Genomic DNA, 16,006 nt, shown 5'->3' with positions numbered 1-16,006 from the left:
CCCAGGTGGCGCCACCACCGCGGCGCGCCTGTCACCGCGAGTCCGTCGAATGTCAGCGCGCCAGTGACCTCTGGGGTCGACGTTTGACGTCCGAGTGACCGTACTCCGCCGCCTGTCACCTTCAGCCGACCCCGGCCGATACGGCACAGCGCAATGTCACACACCTATCACCGTCACCTCAGCCCTCCCGCGGCCGACCCGGTCCCCTCCAGCCGACCCTACCCGGCTCAGAGGGGCGCCTCGGCACTGGGCACGGAGCCGCCCCACGATATACGGGAGAGCACATAGTAGAAGAGGACGAACACGGCCACCAGCCCTCCGGCCGTGTAGCAGAGCACGCGCCGGTTGCCGCGGCCGCCGGACAGCATCTTGGAGAGCCGGCCGGCGCTGCCGCCCAGGAAGGTCTCCGTCGAGTCGAAGTCGCCGCCCATCGAGTCCAGCAGCCGGTTGTGCTCGCGCGTGTCCATGTCGATGTCGAAGGCCAGCTGGTCGGACAACGGGCGGGAATCAGCGTCCGATCTCAGCCGCCCGGCGGAGCGGAGCGTTCCAGGATTGGAGAGGACAAATGGAAACAAAGTCGCCCACTGGAGCGCGTGAAGACTGGCGGAGGTTCAGCTATTTCGATCACAAGTTACCGCGCTGCAACTGGTTCGTGACTTTGTGGATCAACAAGGTGGAGGAGTACTCAACAGGGATGCGGAGCCGGAGCCGGAGTCGGAGCCGGAGCCGCCGGAGCCGGCATATTTTGCCCGGAGCCGGAGCCGGAGCCGTGAAACAATATAGCCCGGAGCCGGAGCCGGAGCCGGAGCCGCCAAAAAAGGGGGCGACTCCGGCTCCTTTTTATTTTTTGAAGAGGAAAAAAAAATAATTGACCTAGTTTGGTTTGACAGTACAAGGCAGTAAAACATATGGTACTTACGTCATGGGCCATCAAGTGAATGAAAAAATCCGAATATCCCCAGTATCCCACAGTACGCAAACAACTTCCTGTTTGCTCTCCCCCCCCCCCCCCCCACGTCTACTGCATCCCCAGAACATGAGGACCAGTCATCAGGTGACGGCCATTGTTTTCAAACCAGTGCAGTGGACTGCGACTCCCAGCACCGTCTCATCCCACACACCCCCCACCCCTCACCCCCCAATGCAGCCGAGACGGGTGTCAGCTTACGATGGTTCACTGAACTCCGATTCGCGGCGACTGCGTTTCCAATGCCATCGCTTCCTAGCCCTTTGTTCTGCCAGTTCTCTCCGAGGTGCGTTTGCGCGGGGACGCGGTGAGCCGGTCATGGCAAAGAGTAACGCGTATAACCAATCCAATTTTTCTTCCACCCGTATTTAATTGATTGCGTAGGGGATGTACTGAGTCGGAGCCGGAGCCGCCGGAGCCGGAGCCGCCGGAGCCGGACCATTTTACTCGGAGCCGGAGCCGGAGCCGGAGCCGCCATAACATTTCACCCGGAGCCGGAGCCGGAGCCGGAGCCGATTTTTTTCTCCGGAGCCGGAGCCGGAGCCGGAGCCGTCTGAAATTTCCACGGCTCCGCACCGCATCCCTGGTACTCAAGCCAGAAATATCCACGAATGACGCTTGGTTTTGTTCTGCATGAAAAGCTCTGAAATACTGTGATATTATAAGAGCAATACAACAAACCAGGATGTGGACGGCAAGCGAACCAAGCTCTATCTTATCCACTAACTTGAACTACTTATTGATGACTTATTGACTGACTTATTGATGAAGACCTCAAATGGAAAACACACATAGCCAAACTGCAAACAACATTGTCGAGAAACATTGGAATGATGAATAGGTTAAAGTACCTCTTGGGCACAAAACACCTTTTGTTATTGTATCATTCTCTTTTCCAGAGTCATGTCAACTACTGCTGCTTTATTTACACTAACACTTATCCAAATAGCTTAAGTGAATTAGAAAAACTTCAGAAACGAGCTGTTAGAATAATCGATGGACAGCCAAGACTGGCTCATACTGCGCCAATATTCAGGAAATTTAAACTTCTTAAACTTAGGGATCTTGGGCATCAACAAATGTTATTACTATTACACAGAAAACTTAATGGGAACCTGCCATCTGCCATTGCTGAGCTTTTTGTAACCTCCGAACCTACTAGAATTAATCGTTCCGTTAAACATTTCTATGAGTCATTTGCATATAGAGTTTACAAAACTCATACTTTATCATGGGCTGGGCCTAGAATTTGGAACAGAATTATGGTACCTTTATTTCCTAGACTTTCTACGGTGCCAACTTCGAAATCCGTTATCAAAAACATCTCCAAAAGTTTCTTCATAAGCCAGTATGGTTGATTCATTGAATACAGTGTTTCTCATCAATATATGTTCCATGTATATTAGTATGTACGTTTTATACACATAAAAAACATCTTTATTATCGAGTAGCTAGTTCTGTTACCCGTCCTTCCTTTTCGGTTACCCCTTTCCCATTGTGTGTATGTGATTTTTTTGTGTTCTTTGTTTTTGTTTCTGTTTTTTTTTTGCTTGTTTTTTTTTTGCGTCTTTTGATATCGCCTGCCAGTCTCGTTATGTTGCCTTTATTGCTTTATTGCCTTACCTGTCCTAATTTCTACACCAGCCACTTCGGAACTGGCCTCTATGGGCCGTCTGACAACAAGCCTTGCTTAGTTGGACGGCCCTACAGAGGCTCAGTAAATGACCCTGCCTGAATTTGACCAGAGATGTTACCTACAACTATCCACTATGTATGTATGACTGTATCCCCCTCAGTTGTCTTCCTCCCACTAACATTCCCCTGTGTGAGTGAGCATCAGTGGGCGTTTCAGGGATGTAGGAGGGCAGTTACCAACTGTTTGCAGTTGTGACTACTTTGCTTCTTTCATACCATCTATTAACAGCATGCTTACTCCTCTGATATTCGCCTTCTTTTGTTTTTTTTCCTTACTCTTAGCAGGGAGTGCCGCGACTTGTCATATTAAGTTTTCTGGTGTTAACGTAAGGTTCTGTGTGTAGCTGGGATAGAGGGAGGGGGCACTCCTGGTCACCTGTTCATGGGTGGCGGTGTAGAAAAAAAAAACTAAATAAGCAAAAACGGCAGCGCCACCTATGCCAGTATCTCTAGACTGCAATTGTAGTTTCCTCATCGCCCGGTAGGGCCAGATAACGAGGTCATTTTAGTCTACATGAGCAGAGATAGAGAATGGAAGGAACAGAATGAATGGATGTCATTCACCGGCTTGACAGGAAACAGAGAAGTCAAAAAGCCCTACGAACATACATACATACATACCCCTAAAAAACCCTAAGATGAAAGGATTTGTCAAGGAAGTCCAATGATAATACATCGCTCACGGAAAGAAAACGAAATTATTGTTACACATTATAGCTGAGGGAGAAGCACATTCATTCAATCATCTATATCTTCATATAATTTGAGGCAGTGAACCATACGACAGCTAAATCCAATGGTTTTGTTTTATATAGGTCTGGCTGAGACGAACCTCACCACTAATTTCAAAAGCTAAACAGCAGCCCTGGCCTAGGGCATTGCATGACAACTTTTCTTTAATTCCAATTTCTAAAACCAGTATAACGCCTTTTGGGGCGACTAACGGAGCGAGCGAGAGGGTGGGCCTTGCACGTGCGAAATTGCGAGGGGGTACCTCCAACTGACTTGTGCACGGCACCCTACTAACTGGTCTCTAGCGATGTGCCAAATTTGGGCACAATCGGCCCAGCCGTTCTCGAGATCTGGAAGCGGCACCCTGCACGTGCGCACGTGCAAAATGGGTCCCAACTGACTTGTGCACGGCACCCTACTAACCGGTCCCTAACCGTGTACCAAATTTGAGCGCAATCGGTCCAGCCGTTCCCGAGATCTGGAAACGACCCCTGCACGTGCGCACGTGCAGCAGCACCCCAACTCTGGCACATGTATATGCAGTGCCTAGTGGGTGCCTACCTACATGCCAACTTTCAGCGCAATCGGCCAAGTAGTTACCGAGATATTGCAACAATTACAAAACTGACACCTCTTCGTTTTGCACGTGGCACGTGCATAAGGGGTCACCCACATGCATCGGGAATAGTCCAATACTTGGTAGAAGGAATGAAGCTACCCTACAAAAATTACCGCGTGTAAATCGGTCAAGTGGTTGCTGAGATATAAGCCTCGCAAAAGCGTGACCACGGCCGGCCGGCCGGCCGGCCGGCCGGCCGCTCATACTCAGAAATTTCCGTTAATCTAAGGAAAGACTACGCTCGCTTCGCTCGCTCCGTAATTACCCATGACATCCCTAAACTAATTTTCAATAAGTGACGCCCGTGAAAACATAGCCGTCGAAACGCTCTTTTAATTTAGAATTAAAAAGGCATTTTCGTCATGCAACGTCCTAGGCCAGTGCTGTTGTTCAGATTTGATATTAGTGGTTATATCCTGTCCCAAACAGAGGAAAACTCACCGATTTCAGTCGTGACACCTTTGAGCTCAGTTGGTCAGTCATTGCTCTGTTCTCGTAGTCCATCGCCTTTTCCTTATTATTGATACCTGCAAAATTATTCAAAAATAATATTACACACATTACACAATGAAGCAGAAGCTGATATTTGGAGCTGATGATAACAGCGTTGACGTGACACATGGTGATTGACCTGAGCTGACCTGACCTATCCCAAATGGACAAAATCATTATTATCAAAATCAGCTACCTAGTGAATTTAAAATGAGGACCTCAACATACTCTAAAAATCACTCCAAAGTCCAAAGCCCTCTAGCAAGTCCCGATGTTCTTGCATTTCGGTCATTAAACTTACCTGGAATGTTAGCAAATGGTCAGGGACCTTGAAATGGGGTATTATTGGCTTACTCACATCACGATGAGCACGTGTCTTTTGAGTTTTGACGAAGCTCACTCCCAATCATGGGTCAAACGGTTGGGAGGAGGTCCGATCGAGGCCCGTCCCCTTCCCGCCCCAATAGAGCCGCTGTGAAGACGCCAGAATGTGTGACGCTCATATCACACCAATGACCTGTGCTGACACTGATTCGCTATTCGATAAACAGCACCAATGAACAGTGTTCTCACGAGAGTCGCGGCATTATCAACCTAAGAGAGTTTATGCGCTCATTTTGTGTTCGTCTGAGCTCGCCAAGGACGGGCCGCTAACGGGTCCGTACACGGTGACGGGCCCGTTTTGACGAGTGACGGGCCCAGTGGGAACCGGGCTTCATCGCACATTTTCCGTTCGTCTCACCGAGAGGGAGCTTTCCAGGTGCGTACGCCTCGATTTGTCAATGCACGCCTACTGCACGCCCGGGATGTGCCTTGACCGCCTCAGATTTGCAAATGCATGCGGCTATGGCCAGGGCTGCGGCTTCGAAGTCGGAGTCGATCGGAGTCGAAAGTTCTGACCGGAGTCACAGGGTTGATTTTGGAAATCGGAGCCGGAGTCGGAGTCAGAGTCACCGAAAATTTATCGCCTCTGCACACCTGGTAGGGTTGCGGTGGAAATCGGAGCCGGAGTTGGAGTCAGAGTCACTGGAAATTTATCGCCTTCGCACACCTGGCAGGGCTGCAGAGTCAGAGTCGGAATTGGAGTCAGTCGGAGTCGACAATTCTGTCAGGAGTTAGAGTCGAGGCTTGTTTTTGAAAGCCGGACTAGCAGTAAGAATCGGAGTCACCAAAAATCAATCGACTCCGCAACTCTGGCTATAGCCCATGCATGCTGACATTTCATCATAATCTGCCATGCTTGTTTTTTTTCTGCGAAGCTCTACCTCAACCAGGGGTCAAATGGCTAGGAGTTGGTCTAATTGATCATTGAAACCCGTCTCATTCACGTTTAAGCAGTGAAAACACCAGAATGTGTTAAACTTGTATGCTGTTCGCACTAGTGAACTTCCTATTACACATTTGATGAAGACCCAAAAAAACCGCACTTAAAAGTGTATTAGTATCAAATGTATTAGATGCGCCATAGTGTTCTATGGATGCGCAAATCGTCTACCAAACGAAAACGTTCTCACACTGAGACACATTCGAGCCACACCGGCTAGCGTTCTCGCCACAGGCTGGGCTCTCACCGCCTCCGGGTCGAGACGGGAAAGTGGTCTCACACGCCAAGAGACCTGCGTCTATGTTCATGTGGCCCGTTTGAACAGGACGAGGGCCATGTCATCCGACAATGTAGGTTGACTTGACTGCAACATGTCGCGATTTAAAGTTCGATTCCCTCCCCGGCGCTCTCTCAATGTCCGCGATCGCAAACGCACCGAAGCTCTGTTTCGACTTTCGACATTCTTAGTGCCCTCATGTAGAGCCTGCCGAACGCGACAAGGTCATGTGTACCCTGCGACTGCCCGCCTAAGCACGACTGCCCATTGCCGGTTGTGTTTTGTGCCTGGACAGTTTGCTTACCAAATATCCACGCCCGAAGCCGGGATGGTTCCGAGGCTCCACGGGTAGTTAGCCCGCACCGCCCCGAATGGCTTGTGAGTCGATGGTAGATGGACTGAGGGTGAGGGTTTTTATGTGTTCTATTCTGTCTTGCCATTTATCATTTTTAAATACCATGTTTGTCTGTGTTTGTGTCTGTGTCTCCACACAATACCCATGGTCAATAAACAAATACATGGATGAATGAATGAATGAATGAATGAATGAATGAATGAATGAATGAATGAATGGGCCACTAGAAAATGTCTCTCCTGACATTTTAAGTTTGTCTTATTATTTATCAGCATGGATTATGTATTCCATGTTATTAGCATGGAATACTTCATCCATGTTATTAGCAAGCTTCAATTGTGGGAGCTCTTCAGCCAGCAGCCATGAATGCCCCAAATCATCAATGCAGGCCTGCATGCCTGGGCTGTGCCTTGCACACCTTCAATTTGTAGGTACATGATTAGGTACATGATTAGGTACACAATTTGTAGGCTGGGGAAGACTACTGACGCCAGCTCACACCCAAGATCTTGTCAGTCTGCCACATTCTGCAGTCTAGGGCATCATCATGACTTCTATCAATAAGATCAATGAGTTTCATATAATTATGGTCTGACAATCCTAAGAAAGAAGAAAGTTGAAACAGATCAATCACTTTGTGCATGTTTTATCACTAGAAAGGTGTGGTTCTAAGACTGTGAAAAGCCATATCAGAGAGATGTTCTTAGATATATTTGAGGCAATATAAAGGCATGTGCATCAACAGCAATTGTACTTTGCAACCATTCTTTAAATCATTCTTCGACTGTCAGGCTATAACTGAAGTGACACTAATACTAACAGATTGATGTTGACACAGGTGTTGATTTCCGCCAGGTTGGGGGTGCCCAAGCTCTCTAAATTCCCCGCCAGCTCAGCCAGCTTGGCTTTGAAGAGCTAGCAGACGGCGCGGGTCAAGGTCACCGCTAGAGCGGCGGCGGCGGATTTGCTGCACCCAGGTACCCCCAACTCGGTGAAAATTGACACCCATGAATGTTCACATAAGACACAACAATAATAATAAGGATATTACTCACCCATGATGACAAATGAGGTTAGGTATTTCAAGAAGTTGCAAATAGCAGTAGGCAGTACTTCTAGATTACGATTGAGATTGAGACTGATAGGTCAAGGTAGGTAGGTAGGTAGCTAGGTCAAGGTAGGTCAAGGTAGGTCAAGGTAGGTACTGCCGATAGCCGATAGGCGCCTTTTCAGCTAATCTGAATCGGCCTAGTGAGTAGTGAATCAATTACTCCTGGAAGGGAGAAAGCTTCGACCACGGTATCAAGAGAACTGGCTTCGAGTCAAGACTTCGACTTTAACTTTTAAGCTATCGATGTAGCATTATTGTCTTGTGAATAGCACGCACTCTATGAAAAACAAAAATTTCTAATTCATCACGACGACCTTTTTAAGGTTTAACTTTTAAGGTTTATATAGCCTTGACGACGACGATCGACGACGACGGCGGATAAATATGTTCAAAAGCTGAAACTACTGCCAGTATTTTTCAGATCTCCATGGTAGCAATCTAATTGAGCCAATGGTTAAAAAATTCACTTCAAGTCGCATAAGCTGGTGGTGCTAACGTAAAATTAAATAAAACAGACTTCAGCTGCCAACGAAACCGTGTTTGAAACAAATAACTTTTTTGATTCGGAAATGACTGCTGGAAAATTTAATGAGAGCTTCATCAAAACCAAAAAAAACTTGAATCACCGTAAGTAATCTCGAAATTGCTTTCATTTTGCTACAGCATAAAAATGCAGCTCCCATTGTTGCTTGCGCATTTTAAATTGGTACTTGATTTCACTTAGAAAATTCGGTTATCGGATAGATTCTTTCACTTTTTATTAACTTTTTTTAAATAAAAAACATTTAAAAAGTTGCTTTCATTAAAAAAATTGTTTTAATGGAAAACCGTCTTGTCAAACATAAGTTAATTGTATTACAAAATACGGCGGCGCTGTGCGGTCTTTCTTTCCGGCTTCCGAGGTGTGTGTGCTATAAACAAATATTAAAGGCTTCATTTATTGTCCAGCTTATTAGTATTGGATAAATGTTTTGTATCTGACTTTTTCTTGCCGCTTTTCTTAGTGGTTAAATAGTGCAATTTTTATCGTAAGTGACATATTTCACCTGCCGTTGTGTTTTTTCGACCTCCGGCACACGCCGTCCTTTTGTGTCTGCACATTGCCGTTTCGGTTTGTCTTTCAGGAAACTGGCCTGAGAGAGTTGAAATAACACATTTAATTGCTTTTGCTGTATTAGCATTGGTTGTCTTACGATTTGTTTCCTTACTTTTAATGTGTTTTGTTTATCAACAGATGAGGCAGATTTTGCAGTCTGAGACTGTGAGCGTCCCTAAGGGGGTCACGGCCCGTGTGAAGGGCCGGACCGTCATCATCAAGGGTCCCCGTGGCACACTGACCAGGAATTTCAAGCATTTGACTTTGGATCTCCAGGTGAGGACATCATTTCTTCAGTGTGTTTGCCGTTGCATTTTGATTTGATTGGAGCCTTAGGGCTGTTTCACTGCAGTAGTAAAGTAGGCATCACACATTTTTGCAACCAAGGAGAGGCACCATAGGGGAAGATGTTTTTGTAGTTTTTAGGTGGTAGGTTGTAGGCTAGGTCAAGTTAGGTTTTGTTTTGTTAAAAAAAAAGCATCTCCAGTTATAGCACGTCTCCTTGATTGCAAAAACAACCATGACGCCTACTCTACTACTACCCTGTTCCACTGCTTGACGCTTAAGCATACTTTGCATATTAACTTTGCATATTAATGCATTGCACTTGCACTTCCTTGGAATTATCAACAAACTTGGATGCTTGCAAAGTGTCCCAAACTGTTTGTTAAGGCAAATTTTTCTGATGCTTCATGAATACCATAGTGTAGTGTAGCTTAAAGGGACCCTCCCACCTTCAAAAAAGTTTATGAATTGGCATGAAAGTGATGTCGCTCGGTTCAGAAAAAGCAAAAACGAATATCTACCAGGTTTCACCGAAAAATATTCACCGGTTTTCAAGATATTAGACTTTTACTTTTGTTTACTTTTTGGGGATCTCCGCTGTTTCTAGCGATTTTATTTTAGAAGTGCGGCGTTTGCGGCAGATGTTGCGCGCAAATCGCATATACCACCGCGTGCTACAAAACGTTTTAGTCAAACATTTAAAAATCGTTAGATATCTGCGCTGACGTCACACATTCAGAGGGGTATTCCTAAGCATTAGCCCCTCTGAATCAAAATGCTGCAATTTTGAAATTCAATATTTCTGATTTAAGGCATTTCTCGATGTTGTGAGTGCCGAAACCGGTAATTGTGAGCCAGGGACCCCATTTTGGCTATCTCAACTCAAATCTAATGTTAAGGTGGGAGGGTCCCTTTAACCCGCGCACCGACGGGGGTCTGCGCCAACTTAGTACCGACGGGGGGGGGCGGATGACCGCCCCCCCCCCTGAGATCTCGAGAACGAAGCAAGATAGCGACAAGCGGTAAACGGCATCGGATACGCACGGTCAAGATCTACAATTTTTACTAAGGTCATTTTCAGGTCAGGTCAAAGATGACGTCACAGGGGTCGAAAAAGTCAAAATGGCGGCGCTAAATATGGAGAGAGTTTTTCTCGAATAACTTTCGAATTAGTCAAGATAGGAACAAACTAAGGGCATCATCGTGATCCTCTCGTCAATCCGCATCGAATGATATATATGTTGACCTCGAAAGGTCAAGGTCAAAGGTTGACCTCAGGTCACGTGACCTCGAGGTCATCATGTATATCATTCGATGCGTCTTGACGAGCTGAACACAATGAGACCATCCACGCGTCTGTATCTTGTTCCTGTACGGAGTTATTGGCCAAAAACCTTTGGTGACCTTTGATGACGTCACATGACCTCACAGCTGCCCAACAGCAAAACAGACCTCAAGGTAGTGAAGGTTGATCGTATATGAAGTCATGTATGGTATATGGGGCCATTCCGACCCGTTTTAGTGGTAAAAACAGGGAGTTGATTTTTCCCCCATTGACTTATAATGGGGAGGTCGCGAAATTGACCTGACCTTAGGTCACCGATATCAAAATTCCGAGATATACAAATTGTAGCTACTAATGACCTAATAACATCCTGCGACTTTCAAAGGCCTCCGACATCTACTGTAGCTCTGGCACGGTGACAAAGTTGCAAAAAAGTGACTTGAGGTTGGGTCATTCAAAGTGACCTGGTGACCTGACCTTGAAAGGTAGGAGGTTCAAACTTGCACACCATGTGTAAAATTGATAAGGGAATAGTCATACCAAATTTCGCGGCGCTACGCGCCGCGGTTTTCCCGCTATTCGCGAAAAACCTCAGGGGGGGGGGGCGGATATCCGCCCCCCCCCCGTCGGTGCGCGGGTTAAGGGCTTGCCAAAAAGCCCCAATAAACAAACAAGAAATGATGGGGTTGAGAGATCATGAGGCTCAGGCTATGTTCAGTCTCTCACTGGCACTGAGAATATGGAGCAAACATCTGCTATTGCCTCAGGGGCAAGACCTATATTTTTATAATATTGGGTTTCCGTAGCCAAGCTTTGCCTAATTTCAGGAAAAGTAGAATTGGTCAATGGAAGTATGCCACTTTGAACATGAAGTTTTGAAATGAAATAGCATTTTTGTAAGCTTGAGCTGAAGCTAGCCACAATTTCTGAAGCTTTTACACCACAATGATCACCCTAGCCAAAGATATATCAATTTAGTTTTGAAATCAATCCCTTATGGAGTAATGTGTTGCCTTACAGAAGAATGCATAGAATGCAGCCACCTCTGGCAGAGGTTAATCATCAGCCAATCAGCATAAGTTTGCAGCAGCTTCTCAGCTGTAAAGAATCAAGAATCAACACTGTTTAGCCTCTACCAAGGATGGAAAATAGTTTTTTTTTAATGAAAATATTGTAAAGATTCATTTTCTAGATTTCAATTATTTTCTTTTTCTGATCATTCAAGTACATAAAAAATCATAAAACTAGCAAGCAAAAACTTATTGAAGAAATATTTCCTATGTGTTTGCTGGATCTTTAGAGCTATTTCTGCAGGTACTCTTAGCTGCGCTATGCAATATGCATGACTGTGAAATCTGAATGTTTGCTTTTTTGTCAGATTGGTTTGAGAAATTTCAACTGTTCAAAAACATATTGATAAGCTGATACACTGCTGATTCCTTGCTGTCAGAGAAGCTCTGGATTACAGGTGTGTTCGGTCTGGGAAGTAGATGTGCAGATCGTCTGGGATAATTTGTTGAGGGATTTTTATGCTCACCATTATGTCTCATTGCAGCTGGTGGGCAAGAACACCATCAAGATCGAGAAGTGGTTCGGAAAGAGGAAGGAGCTGGCTGCCGTCCGCACCTGCTGCTCCCACATTGCCAACATGTGCAAGGGAGTTCAGTATGTAAGTGACAACTTATTGTTATTATGTCTGGCATGGGCAGCAATGCCGCGGCGGATGACTTGTTCACGGTGCCGTGTTATGAACGTTTTGATCCCCGCTGGGCCGGCGGTGTTAGTTCGGCAGTGTTTGAAAGAGTGTCAAAAATCATGAAGGAGGTAGTTCAGTCAATTTTTAAGCCAGCTGGTGATAGATCAGGTCACCAGGCAGGGCCCGATCTCAAAATGCCGTATTATTCTATTCACGGTATTTGGTACCATTAACAGAGATACCAGTGCCGACAAACTGCTATCCGAGTCAACGAAATGATTCTTTGGACCGTCAACATACAATGGACTGAAATGCGTGAAAACCATTGTGCATGTGATAGCCGTTTTCTGTAGGTGAACTTCAGCCAGTGCTGTCATATCCATTCCACGGTGTTTATAAGATTAAGCCCAGGGGGGGGGGGGAGTTATCAAAGGTCAAATCACGCCTGTTTCAACACAGATATTTTGCGGGGAATTGCAAGGGTGGGGTGTCCAAACACACCGGGGCCGGCTCGGGTCAATTTCTCCCGACCCGAGAGTAAATTCTGAGCCCTGATCGGCGGCCGGCTAGTACTCTTGCCCGCGCTCACATACGTGCACGTTACCCCGGCAACGGGCTATTGACCAATGAGAAGCGAGAAAAGTGTTACGTCACTGCGATTTTTCATATACCTGTGCCCCCCGGACGTGACGTAGTGTGCTCGCGCGCGTGCAGGGTCTCTGCGATCGAAAAAGAGCGCTAGCAGCGCGCCACTCGACGCCGCAATTGTCAAAAGCGGCGTGTTAGTATGCTTTATTATGAATGATGTGTGTAAAAGTGAGTTTTTATGTTGTTTATTTGGAGGAAATGGTTGGAATAAATTAAGTTATTTTTATTTCTGTTGGTTGAAGTTTTTATTCTAAAGATTTCGGTCTATACCATTGATATTTACTGAAAATACCTTCGCTTGAATAAATTGCAGATATTTGGCAACTGAAGTGTTAGGTAAGCCTAAATGATATGTAAAAAGGTAAGAGACACCCTGATTATCATTTGAGAAACGAAAATATATGAATTTTCCTTATAGGACTCGCTCAATATGCTACTCCGCGGTTTATGCCCCGAGGGTGTCCGAGGGTTCCCGTTAGTTTGCCGTTGGCGCTCGGCTCGCGCGCGAGCCGACGTCACCGCCTGTGACGTCGGCTCGCGAAATACGTCATACCCTGCACACAAAATAGCCGGCTGCCGAACAGCGCTCTGTTGTAGGCTGTACAAGGTGTGGTTCCAGCTGCTCAGTTAACCTATACTAAAGGCCCTCGAGCTCCCGATGGGAATGATCTGTCTGGTGGTTGCAATCGCTGTTAGTTGATATTAGGGATGGGTATTTACCGTTGGTAGTCTGGTGAGTGGTATCATGCCTACCTGTGCTAAATGTCCTGATCGGCCGTAAGGGGTTGCAGTGTCATTTTCGCTTTTGTGTTGCAAATCGTTTCTCTTCACATGTGCATCGTTGACGATATCCAATGGTCACTATTTAGACCAGGCCTTAAATCCACTCGCGGTCAGTTTAACCTACCGGAAAATCGACTGTTACGGTTATTTGGCACCCCAAAGTTTGCCGTCCACACATATGAATGGCCGCTTATGTGAAAAGTAATATTGGACTTTGATGTGCTCTCCTCACATCATCATTATTTTTCCTGCGTGGTTTGTTAAACTTGTGAGCCTTGAAGAAATAAGAATACCGGCCGACGGCGTTTTTATATTGGTAAAACTGGCTTGCGATCATTTCATCAAACATTAACTAGTATGTTGATGAAAGAAAACAGATTTAAGCCTCATAATAACAAAGATATTCTAAAGTGTGATCGAAGACAAAAGAGATGGCAGTTTCGGGCATAATCAATCATCTAATCTCAGGACATCAGCTGATGATGGGTTATGATCTCAGGTGATTATGCCCGAGACTGTTTCTTTTTTTTCGATCATAATTACTTTTGAATGAATTTGTTATTGTGATGCTTTGGTTTTCTTTCATCAATACATATATGCTAATTATCATGAGCCTCAAACAAGGGCATCCCCACACTATGTAAACAAACGTTCACGCTGAATTGGTTTGTGTGTTCTCAGGGCTTCCAGTACAAGATGCGCTCTGCGTACGCCCATTTCCCCATCAACTGCGTGGTGACGGAGAACAACACGCTGGTGGAGGTGAGGAACTACCTGGGCGAGAAGTACATCCGGCGCGTGCAGATGCTGCCCGGCGTCACCGTCTACAACTCGACCAAGGTCAAGGACGAGCTGATCCTCGAGGGCAACGACATCGAGTCCGTCTCCAAGTGCGGTGAGTCTCTTTTTCTCTGGTTTTGTGCCGCCGGTGTCAGGGGTCGTATCCGGAGTGTAAAGGACTGTCGAAGTTCTACATGTTGTTTTCAGGGTTGTGGTGGAAAGATACGGTTTCTGTATCGAAACAATCCTGATTGAGTGTCACGTGATGGCTTTGAGCTATGTTCGCATTATTTGCCAGCGGGTGCTTGGTCTTTCGGTGGGCCCAGCCTCCGGGCGGTCTATCTCTGGCTTTGTCACGTCTGGCGTGCTACTGCGCGTGTGCACGTGCAGAAACCGCTTCTACACCTCAAGACGGGCTGGACCGTTTGTGCCCAAGTTTGTTACAACGTTTGGGACTGATTATTAGGTTGAGGGAGGGGTCGCACAAGTCATTTGCAGTGCCATTGCTGTGCCGAGTCTCTGTTACAGCTGCCCTCCCCGCGTCGCGTCGATCCGCTGTTCCTTTCTGTCATTACACCGCCCCTCCCCTCCCCCAGCCCGCGCCCCGTGCAGCTATTTACCGTATGGTAACGCCCGCCGTGTCTGTGTATCTACTACAGCCGCCCTCCCTGCTTCTCTTGCAGCAGCTGCTCTGCCGTGTGATGATGCTCAGTTATCTGCCTCTGTGTTCAGCCGCCCTCTCCGCTTCCCGTACAGCTACTGTACTACCGCGTGTTGGGGCGCTCTGTTATCTCTGTACAGACCCCCTCCCCGCGTCCCGCGGAGTTGCCCTGCCGTGTGGTGACGGCCTGGTGTCTCTCTGTACAGACCCCCTCGCCGTACCCCTTGGAGTTGCCCTGCCGTGTGGTGACGGCCTGGTGTCTCTCTGTACAGCCCCCTCCCCGTGCCCCTTGGAGTTGCCCTGCCTTGTGGTGACGGCCTGGTGTCTCTGTACAGACCCCATCCCCGTGCCCCTTGGAGTTGCCCTGCCGTGTGCTGATCCTCTGGTGTCTCTGTCTGTTGCAGCTGCCCGCATCCAGCAGTTGACCTCTGTGCACAACAAGGACATCCGCAAGTTCCTGGACGGAGTGTACGTCTCCGAGAAGACTACCGTTGTTGAGGTCGAATAAAGTCGGACCGTGCCATCTCGGTGCATATCGTGTTTTCTCTGCGATCAGCCGTTTCGTGAATGTCGACCGTGCGAGGGCGGGCAGAAAGAGTAGATGGAATTCTCTCAGGATTGGGTGGGATCGAATACACACGTTTGTCAATTTGGTAGGGTTGGTGGCATGCTGAGTAATTCTGGCAACAAGGTTGTGGAGTGGGCGGGGGTGAAGCAAAACAGTGATCTCGAAACCATGTAACACCGTAAACAATAGTGCCATGCCGTTAGTTGAACTTCGACTTCGCCATGGAATGGTGTTCACGGGTATAATGCTTGAGGGGCGCTTCCCAGGCATGCCATCTGTGATAGTTTCTGGTGGGGGAGAGTGGGATTTTGCATCTCGCGGCGTGCCGGGATCCGGACAGCACGACCGCCCGCTGCCTACTCCGGCGAGGATTCTGCGTCTTGCATCTCATCCTGCTGACGTGCAGGGTTTGATGCACAGGGGTCCGCTCTGGATCTCAGCCGTCTACGTAATCCAATGGCTGTGGAAAACTGCTGTATCGAAGTGATGCAGGAGCTAATGGCTACCGTACCTCTTCCACCACACCAAAGAGGGTAGTGAGCTGCGTCACGGTAGCGCTGATCAATATCCTTGGGATGGGAACATGCAGGATTCCCACAGGTAGGTATGTCCAAGGCAATGTATAACGTATG

The 16,006-nt window shown here is 47.2% G+C and overlaps 2 protein-coding genes across 5 annotated transcripts; one reads left to right on the top strand and one right to left on the bottom strand.

Annotated features, from left to right (window-relative positions):
- Positions 1–3: 3 nt before the first annotated feature.
- LOC122381779 (BET1-like protein) lies at positions 4–8,060 on the bottom strand. 2 transcript variants are annotated; one of them, XM_043366412.1, is made up of 3 exons: positions 8,040–8,060; positions 4,455–4,540; positions 4–485 (listed from the first exon to the last, which is right to left on the bottom strand). In XM_043366412.1, exons 2-3 carry the CDS (start codon positions 4,515–4,517, stop codon positions 228–230), a joined length of 321 nt encoding a protein of 106 aa, XP_043222347.1. In that variant the 5' UTR covers positions 4,518–4,540; positions 8,040–8,060; the 3' UTR covers positions 4–227. The 2 variants fall into 2 exon arrangements, with proteins under 2 accessions (XP_043222347.1, XP_043222339.1); XM_043366404.1 differs by lacking the exon at positions 8,040–8,060 and adding an exon at positions 7,517–7,963.
- Positions 8,061–8,167: 107 nt separating this feature from the next.
- On the top strand, positions 8,168–15,339 carry LOC122381767 (60S ribosomal protein L9-like). Of its 3 annotated transcripts, none has more exons than XM_043366371.1 (5): positions 8,168–8,474; positions 8,807–8,944; positions 11,794–11,907; positions 14,047–14,260; positions 15,211–15,339. In XM_043366371.1, the coding sequence occupies exons 2-5, from the start codon at positions 8,807–8,809 to the stop codon at positions 15,312–15,314; spliced, it is 570 nt and encodes a 189-aa protein (XP_043222306.1). In that variant the 5' UTR covers positions 8,168–8,474; the 3' UTR covers positions 15,315–15,339. The 3 variants fall into 3 exon arrangements, with proteins under 3 accessions (XP_043222306.1, XP_043222315.1, XP_043222325.1); XM_043366380.1 differs by having other exon boundaries at positions 8,453–8,600; XM_043366390.1 differs by lacking the exon at positions 8,168–8,474 and adding an exon at positions 8,635–8,683.
- Positions 15,340–16,006: the final 667 nt, after the last annotated feature.

Source organism: Amphibalanus amphitrite, unplaced genomic scaffold (assembly GCF_019059575.1).
Source record: "Amphibalanus amphitrite isolate SeventyFive unplaced genomic scaffold, NRLGWU_Aamphi_draft 000011F_arrow, whole genome shotgun sequence".
Classification (NCBI taxonomy): domain Eukaryota; kingdom Metazoa; phylum Arthropoda; class Thecostraca; order Balanomorpha; family Balanidae; genus Amphibalanus; species Amphibalanus amphitrite.
Note: the sequence above shows the minus strand (reverse complement) of the source record. Positions and strands in the feature narration are given on the sequence as shown.